This window comes from Xenopus laevis, chromosome 9_10S, assembly GCF_017654675.1.
Source record: "Xenopus laevis strain J_2021 chromosome 9_10S, Xenopus_laevis_v10.1, whole genome shotgun sequence".
NCBI classification, from domain to species: domain Eukaryota; kingdom Metazoa; phylum Chordata; class Amphibia; order Anura; family Pipidae; genus Xenopus; species Xenopus laevis.
This window is the reverse complement of record NC_054388.1, coordinates 105,598,846-105,619,964: the sequence shown is the minus strand read 5'-3', so window position 1 is coordinate 105,619,964 and position 21,119 is coordinate 105,598,846. Positions and strand designations below refer to the sequence as shown.

Genomic DNA, 21,119 nt, shown 5'->3' with positions numbered 1-21,119 from the left:
AAAGTAAACCCCCTCCCCCTGTAATTCCAATTTGATGGCTGACTGACGGGTTTAGTAAGAGTTTAAGACAAATTCAGAAAAAAATGTTGTGCGAAAGATAAAATCAGAAAACTGTGTTTAAAAGACAAATTCACAAAAGTGGAGATAGAGGTTTGTGAATTTGGTGGGAAATCTGACATTTTTATCTTTACTGTTAGTCTCAATATTAGCACGTTAGTGAATTCCCCCCATTGTGTCATGTTCAGGGCACATCAGGGTTATGACCATGCGAGTGATCTGGGCATTTTTTCCCACTTCCACTTGCCGACTGGACTGTCCACTCAGTGGAGCTGGATAATATATGGACTAATAATTGGGGCCCTACAGTGAACTGATTTTGTATGCAAACCGTTTTGGACAGTTGCATGGGATCCTTGAAAATTCCCAAATATGTGCTTAGAATAAAATGTCCCCTGGGTTTAGTGCATTTTTCAGCAAAGAGAAGTGATGGCCTGGGGGATAATTTAGTGTTTCCACTTACCTATAAAAAAGGGGTGGCTCAACTTTACGTTGACTTTATCTTACAGAGATTTGTGGGACACAGGGACCGTGGGGTATAGCATCCACCACCAGGAGGCAGGACACTGAAGAAGCAGAAGACTCCTCCCCTGGGGCTATACCCCTCTACCTTTTGCTACTGACTTCAGTTTTTCCAGTGTCCTCAAGGAGACAGGACCTTTTCCATTCCTCAAATGAAATCTAATAGACAGTATCTGGCACTAGGGGTTGACCCATAGCTTCCACTGCGGAATAACTCTAAAGTGGCTTCCCCCTACGTGGGATTGGCAGTGCCAGGTAAGTGAGCCTCCCACGGAGCACAAAGAGCAGCCATTCTACCCTCCTTCACATGGAGAGTAGTAAGCACCCGCACTAGACAAGGACCTGGGAAGGACCCCGGCTTATCAGAGCGTAAGGGCCCGACTCCCAACTGCTGGTGAGTACGCACAGCGTTAAGCTCTGTGACGCGCTCCTCAGCAGCCCTGTATTCCGTGACGGTGGTGAGCAGTAATCAATTATAATACACAAAAGCCATGAATATCCTGTAAATTATATCCTTATAAACGGTGAGTTCTGATGTCATCAGTTATAAACGGTGAGTTCTGATGTCATTTCTGTCACATGACTCACTGAAACTTGGTATTATAATAAATAAAGTACCCCCAGTTGCAAAATATGAGGATATTAGAAGTTACCTCGGAGTTCCATGACTTGTATAAAAACATATGGTCATGAAATTCCTTGGTAACTTATAATATCCTTATATTTTACAAGAGGGGGTACTTTATTCACTATATTTTCATTCAGCGAGCAGGAGCGTTTCCCGGTACCCGCACAGGGCGGAACTTCGCGAGTAACTTCCCATGTGCACCGTCATCACGCTGACTGCACTTCCCATATTTTTCTGTGACGCGCACCCAGATTTGAGCCAATCGCGCTTGCCATCCTGAAGCACGGACGCACTGATTACCGCTCGCCATCCAGAACGTATAGGACAGGTTATCTCCCACAGAGAGCATTTTTCTCATACGGGGAACCCCAGGCAATAGTTGATTCGCCGCAGGAGGCACACGCTGAGGTAGCAGATACTGATGGGAACCCACGCATTCTAGTTCCCCAGGGTTATACCAGTATATTGCCTCTTAGTCTTAAGACTCATTATACCATGTCTGAAGACAATCAAGAGGGTCCATTTACCAGAGGGGCACATGCTCAATCCAAAGTAAGATACTTGGCGTGCGCTAAATGCCTCAAACGCCTCCCATCTTCAGACTCCCATCTTTCAGATGAAAGTTTTGGGCTCCATGGTAGCCTCCGTCTAGTTCCCTACGCCCAATTTAGTCTCGGGGAACTACAATGGAATATACTATCCCTGTGGAAGCGGGTCAGTCTCACACAGAGAATAGTCCTTTCCCCATCTACAAGAAGATCACTCACTTGGTGGCTACACCAACAGAATCTAGGACGAGGCAAACCGATGCAAGGGCCGCTATGGCAACTCATTACAACCAATGCCAATCTACAAGGATGGGGAGCGATGTTTCTATCTCTGCTCAGGGCAAGTGGTCTCCGAACTGCCGATCAGCATCCTAGAACTGAGAGCAGTTCGACTTGCTCTCCTACTCTGGCAACAACAACTGAAAGGGAGCCAGGAACCCAGTTTCTTCTAAGGCGTATTATAGGGTATGGAATTGCTATAAAGACTGGTGTGCCAGTCAAACCTTCCTTTCCACAAATGTTCCATTCCCAACATCTTGGAGTTCCTGCATGAAGGCCTGGAGAAAGGGTTATCCCTGGGATCTCTTAAATCCCAACTTTCAGCTCTATCTGTCTTGCTCAAAGACGTTTGGCTCTCATTCCCCACATCCGCACCTTCATCCAAGGGGTGGCACACCTAGCCCCTCCTTATCGTGAACCCCTGCCACCTTGGGTCCTCAACTTAGTCCTTTCGGCACTACAGAATCCCCCTTTTGAACCACTAGCCTGAATACCGCTGATTTGGCTGACATAGAAAACTACCTTCCTTCTCGCTATTTCCTCAGTGCGACTAGTCTCGGAACTTTCACTTAGACAGGGCGGTCTTACGCACAACTCCTTCCTTCCTAAGGTAGTGTCGGAGTTTCTTATCAATCAAGAGATCACCATTCCTACCTTTTGTCCACAGCCAAAAAATCCTAAAGAAATAGCACTTCATTCCCTTGATCCGGTAAGAGCTCTTAAGTTCTATCTGGACCGCACAAAGGCAATTAGAACTACCACTTCACTTCTGGTCTTACCTTCTGGGAGCAGGAAGGGTTCACCAGCATCTAAAGCCACCTTCTCTAGGTGGATCAAGGAGACTATCCGTAAAACCGATGTAGCACGGGGTAAAACCTCTCCACTCCGAATCAGGGCTCATTTCACAAGGGGACTGATTACATCATGGGCATTCAGGAACCGTGCTTCCGCAGACCAGGTTTGCCAAGCTGCGACTTGGTCTTCCCTTCATTCGTTCGCAAAATTCTTTGCAGCATCTGACGCACACTTTGGCACGAAGGTACTGCAGGCCGTGGTTTCTTCATAGGCCTCGCTTTCCTCCCTCCCTTACATTCGGGGACAGCTTTGGTATGTCCCCACGGTCCCTGTGTCCTACAGATCTCTAAGAGAAAATGTGATTTTGTGCTACTCACCTATAAATCCTTGTCTGTGGGACACAGGGCCTCCCTTCCCTGGAAGCGGACCCTCTGTTGCCTGTATTCAAAGTATAATCGTCTGCTACTGTATATAGTTAATAGTTATATAGTTGATTTTCTGTTGAGCAAAACTGAAGTCAGTAGTCGGTAGCCCAGGGGAGGAGTCTTCTGCTTCTTCAGTGTCCTGCCTCCTGGTGGTGGATGCTATACCCCACAGTCCCTGTGTCCCACAGATGTCTGAAGAGAAAAGGATTTAACGGTGAGTGGCACAAAATCACCTTTTTAGTATGTTATAGAAATTCGAAGCATTTTTTCAATTAGTCTTCATTATATATTTTTTAGAGTTTTATAATTATGTGCCTTCTTCTTCTGACTCTTTCCAGCTTTCAGATGGGGGTCACTGATCCCATCTAAAAACAGATTCTCTGTAAGTCTACAAATGTATTGTTATTGGTACTTTTTATTACTCGTCTTTCTATTCAGACCCTCTCCTATTCATCCCAGCCTCTTAAGGTGGCCATACACTATAAAATCTGCTCGTTTGGCGATATCTTTTCCCCGATATGCCATGAACGACAGGGCTATATCGGATTACGACAAGTGCAATGGGCTCCGACGGGTCGGTCGGGAGAAAAATCAAACCTTCCAGATATCGATCGGAAAGACCCATCCGAAGCCTACATACAGGGGCAGATAAGCTGTCAAATTGGTCTAAACGACCGATATTGGCAGCTTTATCTGCTCGTGTATGACCACCTTTATTCAAATCAGTGCACTATAATTACCCTAGCAACCCTGCTGCTGACTAACTGAAAAACCACAATAATTAAAAAAAAAATTAAAAACAATTGCACGTTGTCTCAGAATATTACTCTCATATTACATGATACAAAAAGTTCATTTAAAGGTAAACAACCCCTAAAAATTGACATCCCCAGGGAAGAGTACTTGTCCTTTAAAACTATAATCTGTCACTATCCCTTTAAAGCTGTTTTATCCGTGACTAGTGTTTAGGACTCTTATCAATTTACAATGCACTTTACAAGGGACGTCGACAATGTCTCTACACCCCCTGTAATATAGATTCAAATGAATAGGGATCTACCGAATCCACTGTTTTGGATTCGGCCGAACCCCCGAATCCTTTGCAAAAGATCTGGGCGAATACCGAATCCTAATTTGCACATGCAAATTAGGGGTGGAAGGGGGAAACATTTTACTTCCTTGGGTTGTGACAAAACCGCCCCTAATTTGCATATGCAAATTTGGTTTCATTTCGGCCAAATCCTCTGAAAAAGGCCGAATCCTGGATTCGCTGCATCCCTACAAATAAAGCAACCTGCCCTATAACTGGCATACATTACACTATAGCACCTTTGGGTGGCGTTCTAAATAATCTGACAATGAAATTGATGTATCCAAATGGCTTTTGTTTTGAAGGGCCACCTATGAGAAAGGGGATTTTAGTTCGCTGTGCGATCAGGATTCTTTTCATGAACCGTGGGCTTGCTCAGCAGGTGAGTGGTAACGGTGCTATTTCTGATTTAGGTGGGGCTCAACCTCCAAATGAGTTCCCCATAGGCTGCCTGAGATCCATTGGTGTTCCATCCCGATGGTGTATACCAGCAACAAGAGCTGCTCCTCTAAAAAGGAGGCGTCACATAGGAGTCACACACTAAAGCTCTTAAAGGAGAACTAAAGCCTAACAAAAGAAGTAGGTACAAATGTTGTACATTATGTTTTGGGCTTCTGTACCAGCCCAAGGCAACCACAGCCCTTTAGCAGTAAAGATCTGTGTCTCCAAAGATGCCCCAGTAGCTTCCCATCTTCTTTTCTGCCGATTCACTGCACATGATCTGTGCTGCTGTCACTTACTGAGCTTAGGGACCCACTCACAATATACAGTACACATAGAATAGAAATGTCACAATATAAGGCTGATTAGTAATTAATACACATAATTACTACATGGCAGCACAGAAACCAGTGCAATTAGCATCAGAATTTAATAATCAGCAAACCTGTAGCATCAGTTTATATTACAGGGGAAACTCATTTTCTGCTGGATAATTAGTGACGAGCCCTAATCTTAGCTTCTCAACAGCCAATCAGAGCCCACTGAGCATGTGAGTGTCACAGACACTTTCCAAGATGGTGACCCCCTGTGACAAGTTTGAAGTCCTGGATCATTGCTGCTATTGACAAGCTGAAACTTTAGCCTCATGCAATAAATTCAGCATATAAAATAAGGCATTTTTAGCCATATTCATTTCAAGGGGTTAGTTCTCCTTTAAAGGGGAACTCCACCCAAATAGTGAAAACAATGGACTGGTGAATGCAGGAAAAGTCAGATCCTTGCCAGCCAAGTCTCCAGTTGCCACGATGCCTCGTGTGTACCATGTTGCAAGACTTAGGAATTGAAGCATTCTGTGTTATTACATTGAGCAGCCTCTGTTTTCCTTTAGGTGAAATCCTGGACTGCCCTAATCCGAACCTGGTGCACTAGAGACATGCTGACCCCAGAAGGGAAGCTCAGTCCCCTGCACTTAGATGAGCCAGACCTACAGTTCCAAGGCGTACGTTGCACCTATCAGTTGGATTGAGTCCTGTTTTGTTTTATTGTTTCAGCAGGCGATGCTATGCAGTGTCTGTCCATAAGGGGGCCCTTGTGCACTTATCTTTTTATAGTACAGGACAGGTATGGGATCCGTTATCCAGAAAGCTCCAAATTACAGAATGACCATCTCTCATAGACTCCATTATAATCAAATAATTAGGGATGCACCGAATCCATGATTCGGTTCGGTACTCTGCCTTTTTCAGCAGGATTCGGATTCAGCCGAACTGAATCCTAATTTGCATATGCAAATTAGGGGCAGGGAGGGAAATCGTGGGACTTTTTGACACGACAGCGAAGTAAAATGTTTTCCCCTTCCCACCCCTAATTTGCATATGCAAATTAGGATTTGATTTTGGATTCAGCCGTATCCTTCTGCCCGGCCGAACCAAATCTGAATCCTACTTTGCATATGCAAATTAGGGGCGAGGAGGGAAATCATGTTACTTTTTGTTACAAAACAACCCTTAATTTGCATATGCAAATTAGAATTCGGAAGGTCCCCATAGGCTTTCTATCAATTTTTAGGTAGAAGAAAAATCCTTCGATCGATGGATTAAAATCCTTCAAATCGAACGATTCAAAGGATTTAATCGTTCGATCAAACTATTTGCGGTAAATCCTTCAACTTCAATATTTGAAGTCGAAGGATTTACATTTGGCAGTCGAATATCGAGGGTTAATTAACCCTCGATATTCAACCCTATGTAAATCTGCCTCTTAATGTTTACATGGTTTTCTAGTAGATTTAAGGTATGAAGATCCAAATTACGGAAAGATTTGTTATCCGGAAAACCCCAGGGTCTGAGCATTCTGACAGGTACCTGTATCCATAATGCTCAGACTCTGGGTTTTTCCTTTCTGTAATATGGATCATATTTTAAGCCTTATAAAAATAATTAAAATCTTAATCTCAATAGGCTGGTTTTGCTTCCAATAAGGATTAATTATATTTTAGTTGGGATCAGGTACAATCTACTGTTTCATTATTAGGGAGAAACGGGGAAATTCATTATTAAAATGTTATTTCTTAAAAATGGACTTCATGGGAGACAGCCTTTCCATAATTGGGAGCTTTCTGGATAACAGGTTTCCGCATGACAGATCTCATACCTGTACACAACGGCCATAAATATACTGTTAATGGTATCCTTATAAACTGATGTCATCAGTTATAATTGGTGTTTAGTGATGTAATTAGTCACATGACTTACTGAAATTTGAGTATTATGATAAATAATGCAGTCCCTGTTGTCCAACAGTCACATTTAAATAAGTCACTTCAAAGTTCCATGACCTGTATAGACTTGGCCTTCCGCCTCCCACTTTATTTATAGACTTAAAATATTTTTATATATCACAATGGGGGAGTTATTATTCACTATATGCAGGATATGGAGCATTTAGTGGTTCTATGTGCAGCTATTAGGGATGCACCGATTCCACTATTTTGGATTCGGCCGAACCCCTGAATCCTTCGCGAAAGATTCAGGCGAATACCAAATCCTAATTTGCATATGCAAATAAGGGGAGGGAAGGGGAAAACATGGTTTACTTCCTTTGACAAAGTCACGTGATTTACCTCCCTGCCCCTAATTTGCATATGCAAAAAAAAAAATCCTGCTAAAAAAGGCAGACTCTCGAACTGAATCCTGGATTCGGTGCATCCCTAGCAGCTATGCCTGTTTTTTTTTTTTTTGTTTTGTTTTTTTTTGCATATTCAGCTCTTTAATCTGGCCACACCCACAGTGCCACTAGGCCTTGCCCTTTGCCACCTTCAAGTAAAGGGTTAATAATGGTATAGAAGGGCTCTGGCAGGTGGTAATGATTGCCAGGCAGCAAGTAAACAATGGATGCTCATTTAAAGCTATAGTAACAGCAGAAAATCTCTAAATAATGTAGCAGTGCCATCCCCTGGATCCGCTGTATATACAGGCTACTGACTGCTGCACTTCTGTATGGTTGGAGCTCTGAAAATGAAGTGTCATGCTCTGCATATCAGGCCCTGGCATTACGATAGAAACGTTATTGCTGCCTCTGTATTGCTTTAAAAGGTGCCTTATATGCTACTTGCTGGTACCACCCAGCTATCTGACTCCCCAGCGCCCCCTTCTGGCCGGGGTTTACACTCACACTCGTTTCTCTCCTGCCCGTGTTTAGTTTGGAAAAGAATAAATGTTCAATGTTGATGAAAGGTCCCAATATCTTTTCCCTACAGATGGTGACAAACATGTCTTGTGCCATCCTGGATGAGCTGTGCAGACAAACACATGCTTACCTCCCCGCTCCATTTCCAGAGGTAAGTACTGTGTGCCCCACTTCTTTTCTTTATTTAACTCTTGGGCATAAATAGAAAGATAGTCGGAGCTGACTAAATTCAGTGTGGCCTTTAGCCCTGAATAGTGGAGAGTGACACACCCATCTAATTCAGCTACAGCCAGCCAACCAGTTCAGGCCAAGGTTACTACAATGTATTAAAACATAACTTTTAATTCAAACTGTTTAAAAGAATTATTCGTTTGGCAACACCAGCATACACACTCAGCGTGAAAAGACACTACGCCGTGTGGGACTATGTCCCTAAAATAACACACAATTAAAAACCAGAGCGTAGGCTAGAATGGTGGTAAGTAAAGTATTCAGTAGTGGGTTTAAATACCCATTATCAATATCTGCTCAATAGGGATATTCCATAGTATAACAAAATAGTGCCGGTTCCCACCCTTCCCCCAGCTCGCCTTCTACCTAGCTACGTTGGGAAGAGTGGGAGCTATTCACAGCACCTTCCACCTACGCCACCCTACGCGTTTTGCTGACAAGCAGCTTCGTCAGGGGCATAAGTGCTGGTCGCGCTCCTTTCTCCCCTTTAAATAGGCCTCCAGCGCTAATCTCGGCATTCCGCATTAGCGCTGGAGGCCTATTTAAAGGGGAGAAAGGAGCGCGAACAGCACTTATGCCCCTGACGAAGCTGCTTGTCAGCAAAACGCGTAGGGCGGCGTAGGTGGAAGGTGCTGTGAATAGCTCCCACTCTTCCCAACGTAGCTAGGTAGAAGGCGAGCTGGGGGAAGGGTGGGAACCGGCACTATTTTGTTATACTATGGAATATCCCTATTGAGCAGATATTGATAATGGGTATTTAAACCCACTACTGAATACTTTACTTCCCTCACTTTTTCCTTTCCCGACTCAGGATTCGGTTCAGTATTTGGCCAGTTCTTTTTGGGCTGTGGCACACGTGGCGATTCTGGGGAGATTAGTCGCCCAGCGAAAAATCAGCTCTTCTTCGGGCGACTAATCTCCCCAAAAAGCCTTCCTGCCTGCAAGAATGTGAATCGCCGGTGGGATGGCACTTGGATCACTTTTCTGAAGTTGCTTCACGAGGAAACTTCGGGCTGCTTCAGAAAACCGAAGCGATCCAAGTGCCAAGGCACAGGATACACAGTAGATAACAGATAAGTACTACTATAGTTTATATAAACAAGCTGCTGTGTAGCCATGGGGGCAGCCATTCAAGTACAGGATACACAGTAGATAACAGATAAGTATTACTATAGTTTATATAAACAAGCTGCTGTTTAGCCATGGGGGCAGCCATTCAAGCACAGGATACACAGTAGATAACAGATAAGTGCTACTATAGTTTATATAAACAAGCTGCTGTGTAGCCATGGGGGCAGCCATTCAAGCACAGGATACACAGTAGATAACAGATAAGTACTACTATAGTTTTTATAAAGAAGCTAGGTTTTCTTCATCTATAGGACTTGTCTGAAGATAAGATAATGTTTTAGGTCACATTCATATAAAAATATAGAACATTTTAAAGGGTTCACAAAGTTTCAAGCACCACTGTATGTTACTGGAGCCTAAGTGGCTGTTCTTTTGGAGCTCTTTGGCCCAAGTGGGCGTTCTCCTGTGTAGTGACTGTTCTATACCTTCCACTCAGCACTTGATGGCACTGCAGTCCCATTGCTGCCCATATTTTCTTTTTTAAATTTTTGTAATCCCTGTTTACAGGGAATACAAATTATTCAACCATTATTATATCGCATACGAAAATTTGATCAGGTACTGGAATCAAAGTTGCTTTCTCTTAGTTGGTCCAGTACCTGTGGACTGGAGGGAAGCAGTAGGAGAAATCTGTTGTTGTTAAGGGAGCTCATGGCAGAGGAAAATGGGGGTGATTTTTGTTTTGTGAATTTATAGCAGGGGGGTGCACTTGGAGCGCTTTGTTTTCTGAAGTTGCCTAACGAGGAAACTTTGGGCGACTTCGGAAAACGAAGTGCCATCCCGCCGACGATTTACCTTCTAGCTGGCGGGAAGGCAGTTTGGGGATTAGTCGCCCCCGAGAAGAGATTTGTCGCCGTGCACTAATCTCCCCGAATCTGACCTTGTGTTTCTTCCTTTAAATTAACTTTTAGAACGTTGTAGAATGTCAATTCTATTAAAGAGTTGGTGGTTGGGGAGCACCGCAATATGAATGTCAATTCTAAGCAACGTTTTAATTGGTCTTCATTATTTATAGTTTTTTAATGATTTGCCTTTTTTATTCTTTCCAGCTTTCAAGTGGGGATCACTGACCCCATTTGAAAAAAGCAAATGCTCTGTAAGGCTACAAATGTTTTGTTATTGCTTCTTTTTACTACTCGTCTTTCTATTCAGGCCTCTCCTATTCATATTCCAGTTTCTTATTCAAATCAGTGCATGGTTGCTAGGGTAATTTTAACCCTAGCAATCAGATTGCTGAAATTACAAACTGGAGATCTGCTGATTAAAAAGCTAAATAACTGAAAAACCACAAACAATAAAAATATGAAAACCAATTGCAAATTGTCTCAGAATATCACTCTCTACTTCATACTAAAATTGAATTTAAAGGTGAATGATCCTTTTAATGTTATCTGTAGTCAAAGTCTGCCTTTAAAGGGCTGGTTCACCTTTAAATTAACTTTTAGAATGTTGTAGAATGGCCAATTCTAAGCAACTTTTTGATTGGTCTTCATTATTTATTGTTTATAGTTTTTTAATGATTTGCATTTTTTTATTCTCTTTCCAGCTTTCAAGTTGGGGATCACTGGCCCCATCTGAAAAAAACAACTGGAAACTGGAAGGCTACAGATTGTTATTGCTACTTTTTATTACTCACCGTTCTATTCAGGCCTCTCCCATTCATATTCCAGTCTTATTCAAATCAGTGCATGGTTGCTAGGGGAATTTGGATCCTAGCAATCAGATTGCTGAAATTACAAACTGCAGAATAAAAAGCTAAATAACTCAAAAACCACAAATATAAAAAATGAAAACCAAATTGCAAATTGTCTCAAAATATCCCTCTCTACATCATACTAAAGGTCTTGAAAGGTCTCCCACAGTTGATTTAGATTTCCTCTCCTGTTAGCTTTACATGTTTCTCCTTTGAATATGACGAGACTAATATACAACAGGGCAGCCGGATGACTGTTAATGATGTATTTGCACTGCCACTGATTCCTTTGCTCTGTTTCTTGCAGTTTCCTCTTAGCTGTGAGCTGATCCTTGTGGTCCAGGCTGTCATTCAGTTCATGATGAATTCAGTGGCCCCTCTACAAACCACGTTACAACTGGTGTTAGCCTTTAGGGTAAGGATTGAGTAACTAGACAATGTGCCTTCGGAAGTCCATGATAGTTTTGTACTGTTGGCCTATAATAAAATCTTTTTTTCCCCTCTCTTCCCAGACTAATATTTGGGCGCTGGTGCTGTTATTGGACGGGATCTCCCCCATGCAATCCCTGCTCTTCAGCTTTGTAGCCAACCTAAACAAAGATCTGTGCGAAGACAAGCAGCTTCTTCTGGCAGCGTAATATACACTGTTCCCTCTACTCCATCCTTACAAGTGCTCTTTGCTAATATCTGGCATTTAGCTCTGGCACAGCCATGGTTCCCATCACCTCTCTCAGCAAGGGTATTCTGGGATAGAGTCCTGCAGTGGGTCGGGTACCCGCGGGTTGCTCGCAAAAAAAGTGGGCACCCTCCGGAATGAGGGGAGGATTTTCAGGTGTGGCTATAGATGCGGGTCGCGGGTCTCATCTAAATTTCTTATCTTGTGTAATATTGTCCATATTTTACTCCTTTTAAAGTTTTACAAAACATGTTTCTGTCACCGCCCACTTTCGATGATGTCACTTCCAATTTGCAGCAACATCGCTTCCTGTTTGATAGTGGTCGACGGGTTGAGTTATGATAAGGCAGTTGCGGGTTGGGTAGCGGATCAAAGTGGGTAAATATGCTGGTTGCGGTTCGGGTCCGGCAGCGATTATCTTTTGTTAGGGAGCTGCTATCTGACTACCTTCTCATTGTTCTGCTGTTAGGCTGCTGGGGGGGCTGATATCACTCTAACTTGCAGTAAAGAGTGACTGAAGTTTATTAGAGCACAAGTCACATGACTGGGAGCAGCTGGGAAACTGACAATATGTCTAGCCTCATGTCAGATTTCAAAATTAAATATAAAAAAATATGTTTGTTCTTTTAAGAAACCGATTCAGTGTAGAATTCTGCTGTAGCAGCACTGCTTGTAATGTAGCCATAGATATGGACCCAAAACTCCCTGGCAGGCAGCTTGATTGTAACACCCTCTCTGTGCTCTTTCTTTCTTAGACTGAGAAGATATGGCTCCACCTATGCATCACACTTGGTCTCTGCATTTTTACTGCACTCGTTTGATGCCCTTCACTCTGTTGGCTTTCACATCCTCGACATCATCATACTGAATTTAAAAATGTAAGCACCATCTGAATATTCCTTCTTATACAGAGTTAAAGGACAAATGGTAACACCAAGACAACCGCAGTGTTTTATGGAGTATTGGAGCTTGTTGCTAGGGTTTCGTTTACTGTAGCAACCGTGCACTTATCTTGTGACTAATGTAGTGCTTAGCCTAAATCATACACTGAAAGGAGCAGAAAATAATAAGTATATACCTCCTAACTATGTCATATATTTATATGAACAATCCTGATCCACAGACCTCAAAAGGTTGGTGCTTATGGGAAAGAGGCTTGTGGATCAAATTAAGAAGAAAATGTGAGTTAATTTAAAGGGGCGGCTCACCTTTCAGTTAACTATTACAGGTATGGGACCCGTTATCCAGAAAGCTCCAAATTACGGACTGGTCGTCTTCCATAGACTCCATATTATCAAATAATAAGTCAATGGGGAAGGTCCCAGTGTCTGCGCTGATGTCCGTACCAATATCCGATGATTTTGGGGTTTCGCTGCAAAAAACTCCAAAAACGCAGAAAAAAATTGTCGGTTTTGTGAAAAACTACGAACAATCCGGATTTTTCAGGGAAAGCTCCGAAATATTCAGTGTTTGGCCCGACCCTATTCTTTTCTTCATAAATAAGGTCCATTCGGGAATTCGGAGTTGGATATAAGAAATACTGAGATAAATTCAGACCTTGCTAAATAACCCCCTTAAACTATAAAGATCCAAATTATGTAAAGATCCATTATTCGGAAAACCCCAGGTCCCAAACATTCTGGATAACAGGTCCCATACCTGTAGTATGTTATAGAGTGGCCAATTCTAAGCAACTTTTCAGTTGGTCTTCGTTTTTTCTTTTTTAGTTTTTGAATTATATGCCTTCTTCTGACTCTTTCCAGCTCTCAGACAGGGGTCGCTGACCCCATCTAAAAAAAAATGCTCTGCTACAAATGTATTGTTATTGCTACTTTTTATTACTCTTTCTATTCAAGTCTCTCATTCATATTCCAGTCTCTTACTCATATCACTGCCTGGTTGCTAGGGTAATTCAGACCCTAGCAACTGGACTGCTGACCTGCAAACCGAAAACAAATAAATAATAAAAAATGAAATTGTATCAGTCTCTACATCATACTAAAAGTTAAGTGAACAACCCCTTTAAGGTGTAATTTCCCACCCCCCCCCCTGGCACCACAGGGTTAGACATATTTGATGTTTGCTTATTGCACAGTCAGACCTGCAGTAAATACACTGCCCCTGTTTGCTTGTCCTTTAACCCTTACCAACACTCTTATGGAAGGTACACGCCCCTTTTTCATGGGGGAGCTGCCATCTAGCAATTAAATGCTACTTATTATCTGTAAATCACAATTCAACTGCATGGCCCTGTTTCACAAGAAGCCAATGGCTTGTTACTCTGGTTCTGTTTTCCTCCACAGGTTCACATGGAGCCCTACCCTTGCCGGTTACTTGAAAGCCAGGGTAAGCGACCCCCACGTTTTGTACCTGTGATCATGGAACTTGCAGAGCACAATACTGGGGCCTTGTCTGTTGTAACAGGCAGGGAGGTCCCCCAGCATTGAATGCATATTAAGCAGCTGCCTTTTGCAATGTGTTTTCAGATGTAGGTGTGTATATTCCCCAATGATGGGCTCAAACATGGCTCCTTGTATCCAAGTTACTTCCTTATTGTCCAAACCAATGGCCCTTTTATATTGGTCCATTAAGCAGGCACGTTAAATACAAAGAGGAGTGGTTATCCTGCTGGACTTGACCTCAACATATAAATAAATGTATATATATGAATGATAGAGATCACACTCACAGGTCTTAGAAGAATAAGAAAGCTTTTTATTTGTGGACAATCGCTGACGTTTCGGCTGATGCAACAGCCTTTCTCAAAGGGGGTCAAGCAAACGGAATAAATACCTGGTGTGGCGGGAAGAAAACAACCAAAAGCAGGGGAAGTGACGTGACTGTGACATCACACGTAAAACACACAGTGGAAAAAGTGAAAAATATTTATATGTAACAAATTAAATGTACTTATTGGAACATATATATAGAGTCGCTAATGCATATGTATAGTTATCTCTTTGTAGCTCAAATAACTTTGTATCTTAAAATTACCTCTAACTTGGCCCAACATAACACATCAAAGCATGTAATAAAGATTTTTGGCGTTACAAGGAAATGTAAATGGTGGAGATCAAAGGAAAGCAGGAAACGAGAGACACTGTGTTGCGTGGTGTATCGGTTCCATAGTATAGATCTGCGCGTCTCTTCATTGGCGATATACAAATAGAACGGGGCTAGAGTATAAGGTTTATGAAGGAAAAATGAGACTTGATTATGATGATACAAGGCGAGATGAGAAATCGAAAAACAAAAAGTAACAGAAAAAAGGACAAGATAATAATGAAAATATAAAAAATAATGGAAAATGAAAAAATAAGTAAAAATAAAAATAGAAAATAATTTAGAAAAAAAAAAGGAAAAAAGGAAAAAAATAAGAAATAAGAAAGTCCTTTGGTCTGTGTCTCATTCTGTGAAGCTCACAGCAGACCTAAATGGGAAGGAATTCTCCGCGCCGGTTGTAGTTGTGGATTGTGTCACTGGCACTTGAAAAGTCAATTGATAGTCATCGCTATTGCTCGTATTACCAGCAGTCATCGAGTCTATCGTAGTAAGTTGTTGGTGGAACCTCTCGTTGTGTCGAGATTTATTGTAATTCATACATGTTTCATGGGTTATTGATCGCCTTGTTGTAACCGAACTGTTTTGTGACATAGTATAGGGACCATCGTTCAATCACAGTGTTTGGTTGTCAGTGGTCCGACGTGCTGTGGGTCATCAGGTTTCTCTCCGTACCCTGCCGTGTGCAATGGGGGACTAGTCTGTCAAAGGTCAGGTTGGCAGACATCAATGGTATGTAGTTATCAAGCCGCACAAACTCTGCGGCTCCTTTGTGGTTCAGTAGTTCTGATGTCAATGGTCATTTGCCAAATAGTAATGAAAAGTCGGAAAAAGATTTGCAGAAGTCTTCAGTTGTAGCTGGTAGAGCTTGTCTCAGGTCTTCAAGTGGTTATTGGGACTTGTAGCTTATGTACATACTTCGAAGAGGGTACAATTATTTCTTACGGAGTTTCTAGGAATGTGATTCAAGGATACAACTTGTTTCATACGATGTTATTGAGGGTATTTTTATAAGAGTATCTAAGAGTTTAAGGATCAAAGACTTTCAGTATTGGATCTTAATGCCTCAATCATAACTATTACTAATACAATTATAAATACAATGGTATGGTCTGGTGTAACTACAGCTACTGTTTGGGATGTTACTTATGTATAAACGGAGAGTAGGATATTAATTCATTGAGTCCATATGGGCTTAAAGTGTTGAGTCTATGGATCCATCGTAGTTCTTGTTGAAGTAGGATTTTCTCATGGTTACCTCCAACTATCTTATCACAGGTTCTACATTCAATTACCCTCATTCTGGCAAACCCATTGACATTAACTACAAACTGACGTGCGCCTCCAAATTTCTCTTCTATTTCATCAAACATTCCGAGAACGTATGGCCAATCATCGGTCCACCATCAGAGCAGCACTCAAAACGGGGAAGGCGGACACACCTGTGGCAGCCCATTTTCTCCTTAACAGACCCACATTGGCAAGTCTCCGTTGTATGCTTATCGATCACGTACCCCAACCGATCCAAGGAGGTAACAGTGAGAAGATCCTACTTCAATGAGAACTACGATGGATCCATAGACTCGACACTTTAAGCCTGTATTGACTCAATAAATTAATATCCTACTCTCCATTTATACATAAGTAACATCCCAAACAGTAGCTGTAGTTACACCAGACCACACCGTTGTGTTTATAATTGTATTTATAATAGTTATGATTGAGGCATTAAGATCCAATACTGAAAGTCTTTTGATCCTTAAATTCTTAGATCAGGCGTGTCCAAAGTGTGGCCTGGGGGCCAATTGCGGGCTGTTTTCAAATTTACACCGGCCCTCAGCCTCCATCATGAAATGAATAATAATGAGGCCCCCCCAGCACAGTGCGATCAGGAATCCCATAGCAGTAATATTAAGGCACATTAGTGAAATGATCTGGCATGTAGAGACGCACTGTTTTCGAATATTTCTTTAGGGCTGAAGGTGTCAATAGATGTACTGACGTGCCAGTAAAGTAAACTAAAGAAGTATGGCGTCACTACGTTCCAGTACGTGTCTATTACTAACACCTTCAGCACACAGGCAGCAGTATAGACCGAGTGGCAGATCATTTCACTAATGTGCCCAAATATTACTGCTACGATTCCTGTAATTTAATGTTAATGTTTCAAAGAATGTCGGGCTGAATGGTCGGCCCCCAAACATTTTCACCTCACCAAATCTGACCCTCGTTGCAAAAAGTTTGGGCACCCCTGTCTTGGATACTCTTCTAAAAAATACCCTCAATAACATTGTATGAAACAAATTGTACCCTCTTAGAAGTATGTACATAAGCAACAAGTGTATTTTCTATATTCCTTCAGTTTTTGTTCACGGTTTCCCATTTTTTGGTACTATATGCTGCATTTCTAGCACACTTATACTGGAGTCACCGTGGTTGTATCCATCCACACATAGATCATTTTGTTCATAATTTTCGTTCCCCCTAATCTTTTCTCAGTAACTACCATTTATCTTTTTCCTTTGTTATCTGTATTGTGTCTCCCCTTTTTGACATTTTTTGTCTTTTGTTTTCTTCCAAGCGGTGCTTTCCCTAAACTGCATTTTTCTTACTCGCTTTTTGTTCATTTATTTTTATATTTTGATTTATATTTATTTTGTTTATTTTTGGTATACCCACTTTTGTTATTCATTTTTACATTTTTCTATTTTTTGCCAGTCATTATTACTCATTTTGGTATAATTGAAGACCTCTCCTATTTTGAGTACACTATATATTTTTCAAGTCCATTTTACAATTTTCGTATGTACACGCTGCATTACCCGGATCCATCCTATTTGGAAAACCCCCTTTTTTTCCCCTCGGGCCATCCGTTGTGGCTTATTTCATTTGTGCGTCCAATTATCTTACATTTTCCTTACCGATTGGTAAATGACCATTGACATCGGAAACACCTTACAACAATGTATGTGACAGCATGATGTGGAGACACTCGGGATGTCGGCGGATTTAAGGTACGATGGACCAGTCACCCCATGCACACGACACAGTCCCAATAACCACTTGAGGACCTGAGACCAGCTCTACCAGCTACAACTGAAGACTTCTGCAAATATTTTTCCGACTTTTCGTTACTATTTGGCAAACGACCATTGACATCCAAACTACTGAACCACAAATGAGCCACAGAGTTTGTGCGGCTTGATAACTACATACCATTGATGTCTGCCAACCTGACCTTTGACAGACTAGTCCCCCATTGCACACGGCAGGGTACGGAGAGATACCTGATAACCCACAGCACGTCGGACCACTGACAACCAAACACTATATGGTCCCTATACTATGTGACGAAACAGTTCAGTTACAACAAGGCGATCAATAACCCATGAAACATGTATGAATTACAATAAATCTCGACACAACGAGAGGTTCCACCAACAACTAACTACGAAAGACTTGATGACTGCTGGTAATACGAGCAATAGCGATGACTATCAATTGACTTTTCAAGTGCCAGTGACACAATCCACAACTACAACCGGCGCGGAGAATTCCTTCCTATTTAGGTCTGCTGTGAGCTTCACAGAATGAGACACAGACCAAAGGACTTTCTTATTTCTTATTCTTTTTTATTTTTCCCTTTTTTCATTTATTTTTTCTAAATTATTTTTTGTTTTCTATTTTTATTTTTACTTATTTTTTTATTTTCCATTATTCTTTTATCTTTTCATTATCTATTCCTTTTTTTTGTTTTTTCGATTTCTCATCTTGCCTTGTATTCTTTCAGCTCATACTCAAGTCTCATTTTTCCTTCATAAACCTTATACTCTAGTCCCCTTCTATTTGTATATCGCCAATGAAGAGACGCGCAGATCTATACTATGGAACCAATACACCACACAACACAGTGTCTCTCATTTCCTGCTTTCCTTTGATCTCCACCATTTACATTTCCTTGTAACACCAAAACATCGTTATTACATGCTTTGATGTGTTATGTTGGGCCAAATTAGAGGTAATTTTAAGATACAAAGAGATAACTATACATATACATTAGCGGCTCTATATATAAAGATATGGGTTCCAATAAGTACATTTAATTTGTTACATATAAGTATTTTTCACTTTTTCCACTGTGTGTTTTACGTGTGATGTCACAGTCACGTCACTTCCCCTGCTTTTGGTTGTTTTCTTCCCGCCACACCAGGTATTTATTCCGTTTGCTTGACCCCCTTTTTCACTTTGAGAAAGGCTGTTGCATCAGCCGAAACGTCAGCGATTGTCCACATATAAAAAGCTTATTTATTCTTCTAAGACCCGCGAGTGCGACATTCACATACATCCATTCATTATCACCAAGGACTGCACCCAGGCGATAGTGATTTCCTCATCGTAAGTGCTGGTTTTCATCATTCCTATGAATATATATATATATATATACAAAAGCTATGCATATGTTATAAATTATATCCTTATAAATGGTGAGTTCTGATGTCATTTCTGTCACACTGAAACTTGTGTATTATAATAAATAAAGTACCCCCAGTTGCAAAATATGAGGATATTAGAAGTTACCTCGGAGTTCCATGACCTGTATAAAAACACTCTGTCATCAGCCTCGTGTTTTGATATGGTCATGAAACTCCTCAGTAACTTATAATATCCTTATAATTTACAAGTGGGTTACTTTATTCACTATATAATACACAAAAGCCATGAATATATCCTTATAAACGGTGACAAGTGATGTCATCAGTTATAAATGGGGAGTAGTGATGTCATTTCTGTCACATGACTCACTAAAACTTGTGCATTATAATAAATAAAGTACCCCTTGTTGGAAAATGAGTTCCATGACCTGTATAAAAGCACTCTGTCATGAAACTCCTCGGTAACTTATAATAGCCTTATAATTTACAAGAGGGGGTACTTTATTCACTATATATATATATAATATATATATATATATATATATATATATATATATATATATATATATATATATATATATATATATATATATATATATATAATGAGTAAAGTACCCCTATTGTAAAATATAAGGATATTATAAGTCACAGTTCCATGACCATATAAAAGCACGGGCAAGGTTACTTATAAAATCCTCATATTTTACAACAAGGGGTGCTTTATTTATTATAATACTCAAATTTTAGTGAGTCATGTGACAAAAATGACATCAGAACTCACTGTTTATAACTGATGACATCACTAGTCACCATTTATAAGGATATCATTTACAAGATATTCATGGCTTTTGTGTATTTTATATAGTGAATAAAGTACCCCCTTTTGTAAATTATAAGGATATTATAAGTTACCAAGGAGTTTCATGACCATGTAAAAGCACAACGACCGAAGGCTACAATTTACAAGATATTCATGGCTATTGTGTGTATATATATATATATATATATATATATATATATATATATATATATATATATATATATAGTGAATAAAGTACCCCCTATTGTAAAATATAAGGATATTATAAGTCACAGAGAAGTTCCATGACCATATAAAAACACAAGGCCGAAGGCTGAGTGCTTTTATACTGGTTATGGAACTCCGAGGTCACTTCTAATATCCTTATATTTTCCAACAGGGGTTCTTTGTTTATTATAATCACAAGTTTTAGTGAGTCATGTGACAAAAATGACATTATATATATATTATATATGTACATACATACACACACACATATACACACATAAGTGGTTTTGCTTGACGTTTATTTTGTTCTATCACATACAGGTTCTGGACTTGCAGGGTCTACACGTTCTCACTGAGATCCAGGCGTTGCAAAACAAGATTGTCAGACTAAGAAACCGCTGTTAATGGTTTAGAGGTGCCCAAAAAGAGAGACTGCATTAAACACACATGCACTTTGTGCCGAGAGAATCTTCATGTCCGTTCTCATAACTCAAGTGCCTCTTGGACTTTAAATGGAGGAAAAGCTTTTATATCTGGCTGACTTTTATATTCCAGATGTCGGTGGAGTGTAGTATCCAGCTGCAGTTCTGTCCTGTGTCAGCAGGGGGTGCTAGTGTTGTCTTTAAGATCTGTTATTTGCAGGCATGCAGTTTTACTTTCCCGGTGACTTTAGTAGTATTATTATTATGATGCACATACCACGGTATTCCATTACTGTGTGCCAGGCTGAATTGCAGTCTTTACTGGTACACCCTATTTAACTCCTAGAAACCAATCAGCATTGGTTGAGCAGCTGCGGGCAACTAGTGAATGCGATATACTGATTGGTTGTTATGGGTTAATACTAGGGATGCACCGAAGCCACTATTTTGGATTTTGCCGAACCCCCGTATC

General features: G+C 40.9%; 1 protein-coding gene across 2 annotated transcripts in view; it reads left to right on the top strand.

The window, feature by feature from the left end:
- Window positions 1–20,686, top strand: part of XB5835757.S (uncharacterized XB5835757 S homeolog) — a 44,019-nt gene extending 23,333 nt beyond the window's left edge. For both annotated transcript variants that reach the window (XM_018239312.2, XM_041578373.1), the window contains exons 13-20: window positions 4,650–4,726; window positions 5,675–5,785; window positions 8,045–8,125; window positions 11,337–11,444; window positions 11,542–11,663; window positions 12,461–12,583; window positions 14,009–14,051; window positions 20,547–20,686. In XM_018239312.2, coding sequence (XP_018094801.1) covers window positions 4,650–4,726; window positions 5,675–5,785; window positions 8,045–8,125; window positions 11,337–11,444; window positions 11,542–11,663; window positions 12,461–12,583; window positions 14,009–14,051; window positions 20,547–20,630 — 749 coding nt within the window. In that variant the 3' untranslated portion in view covers window positions 20,631–20,686. The remainder of the gene's footprint in view (window positions 1–4,649; window positions 4,727–5,674; window positions 5,786–8,044; window positions 8,126–11,336; window positions 11,445–11,541; window positions 11,664–12,460; window positions 12,584–14,008; window positions 14,052–20,546) is intronic.
- The last annotated feature ends 433 nt before the right edge of the window (window positions 20,687–21,119 follow it).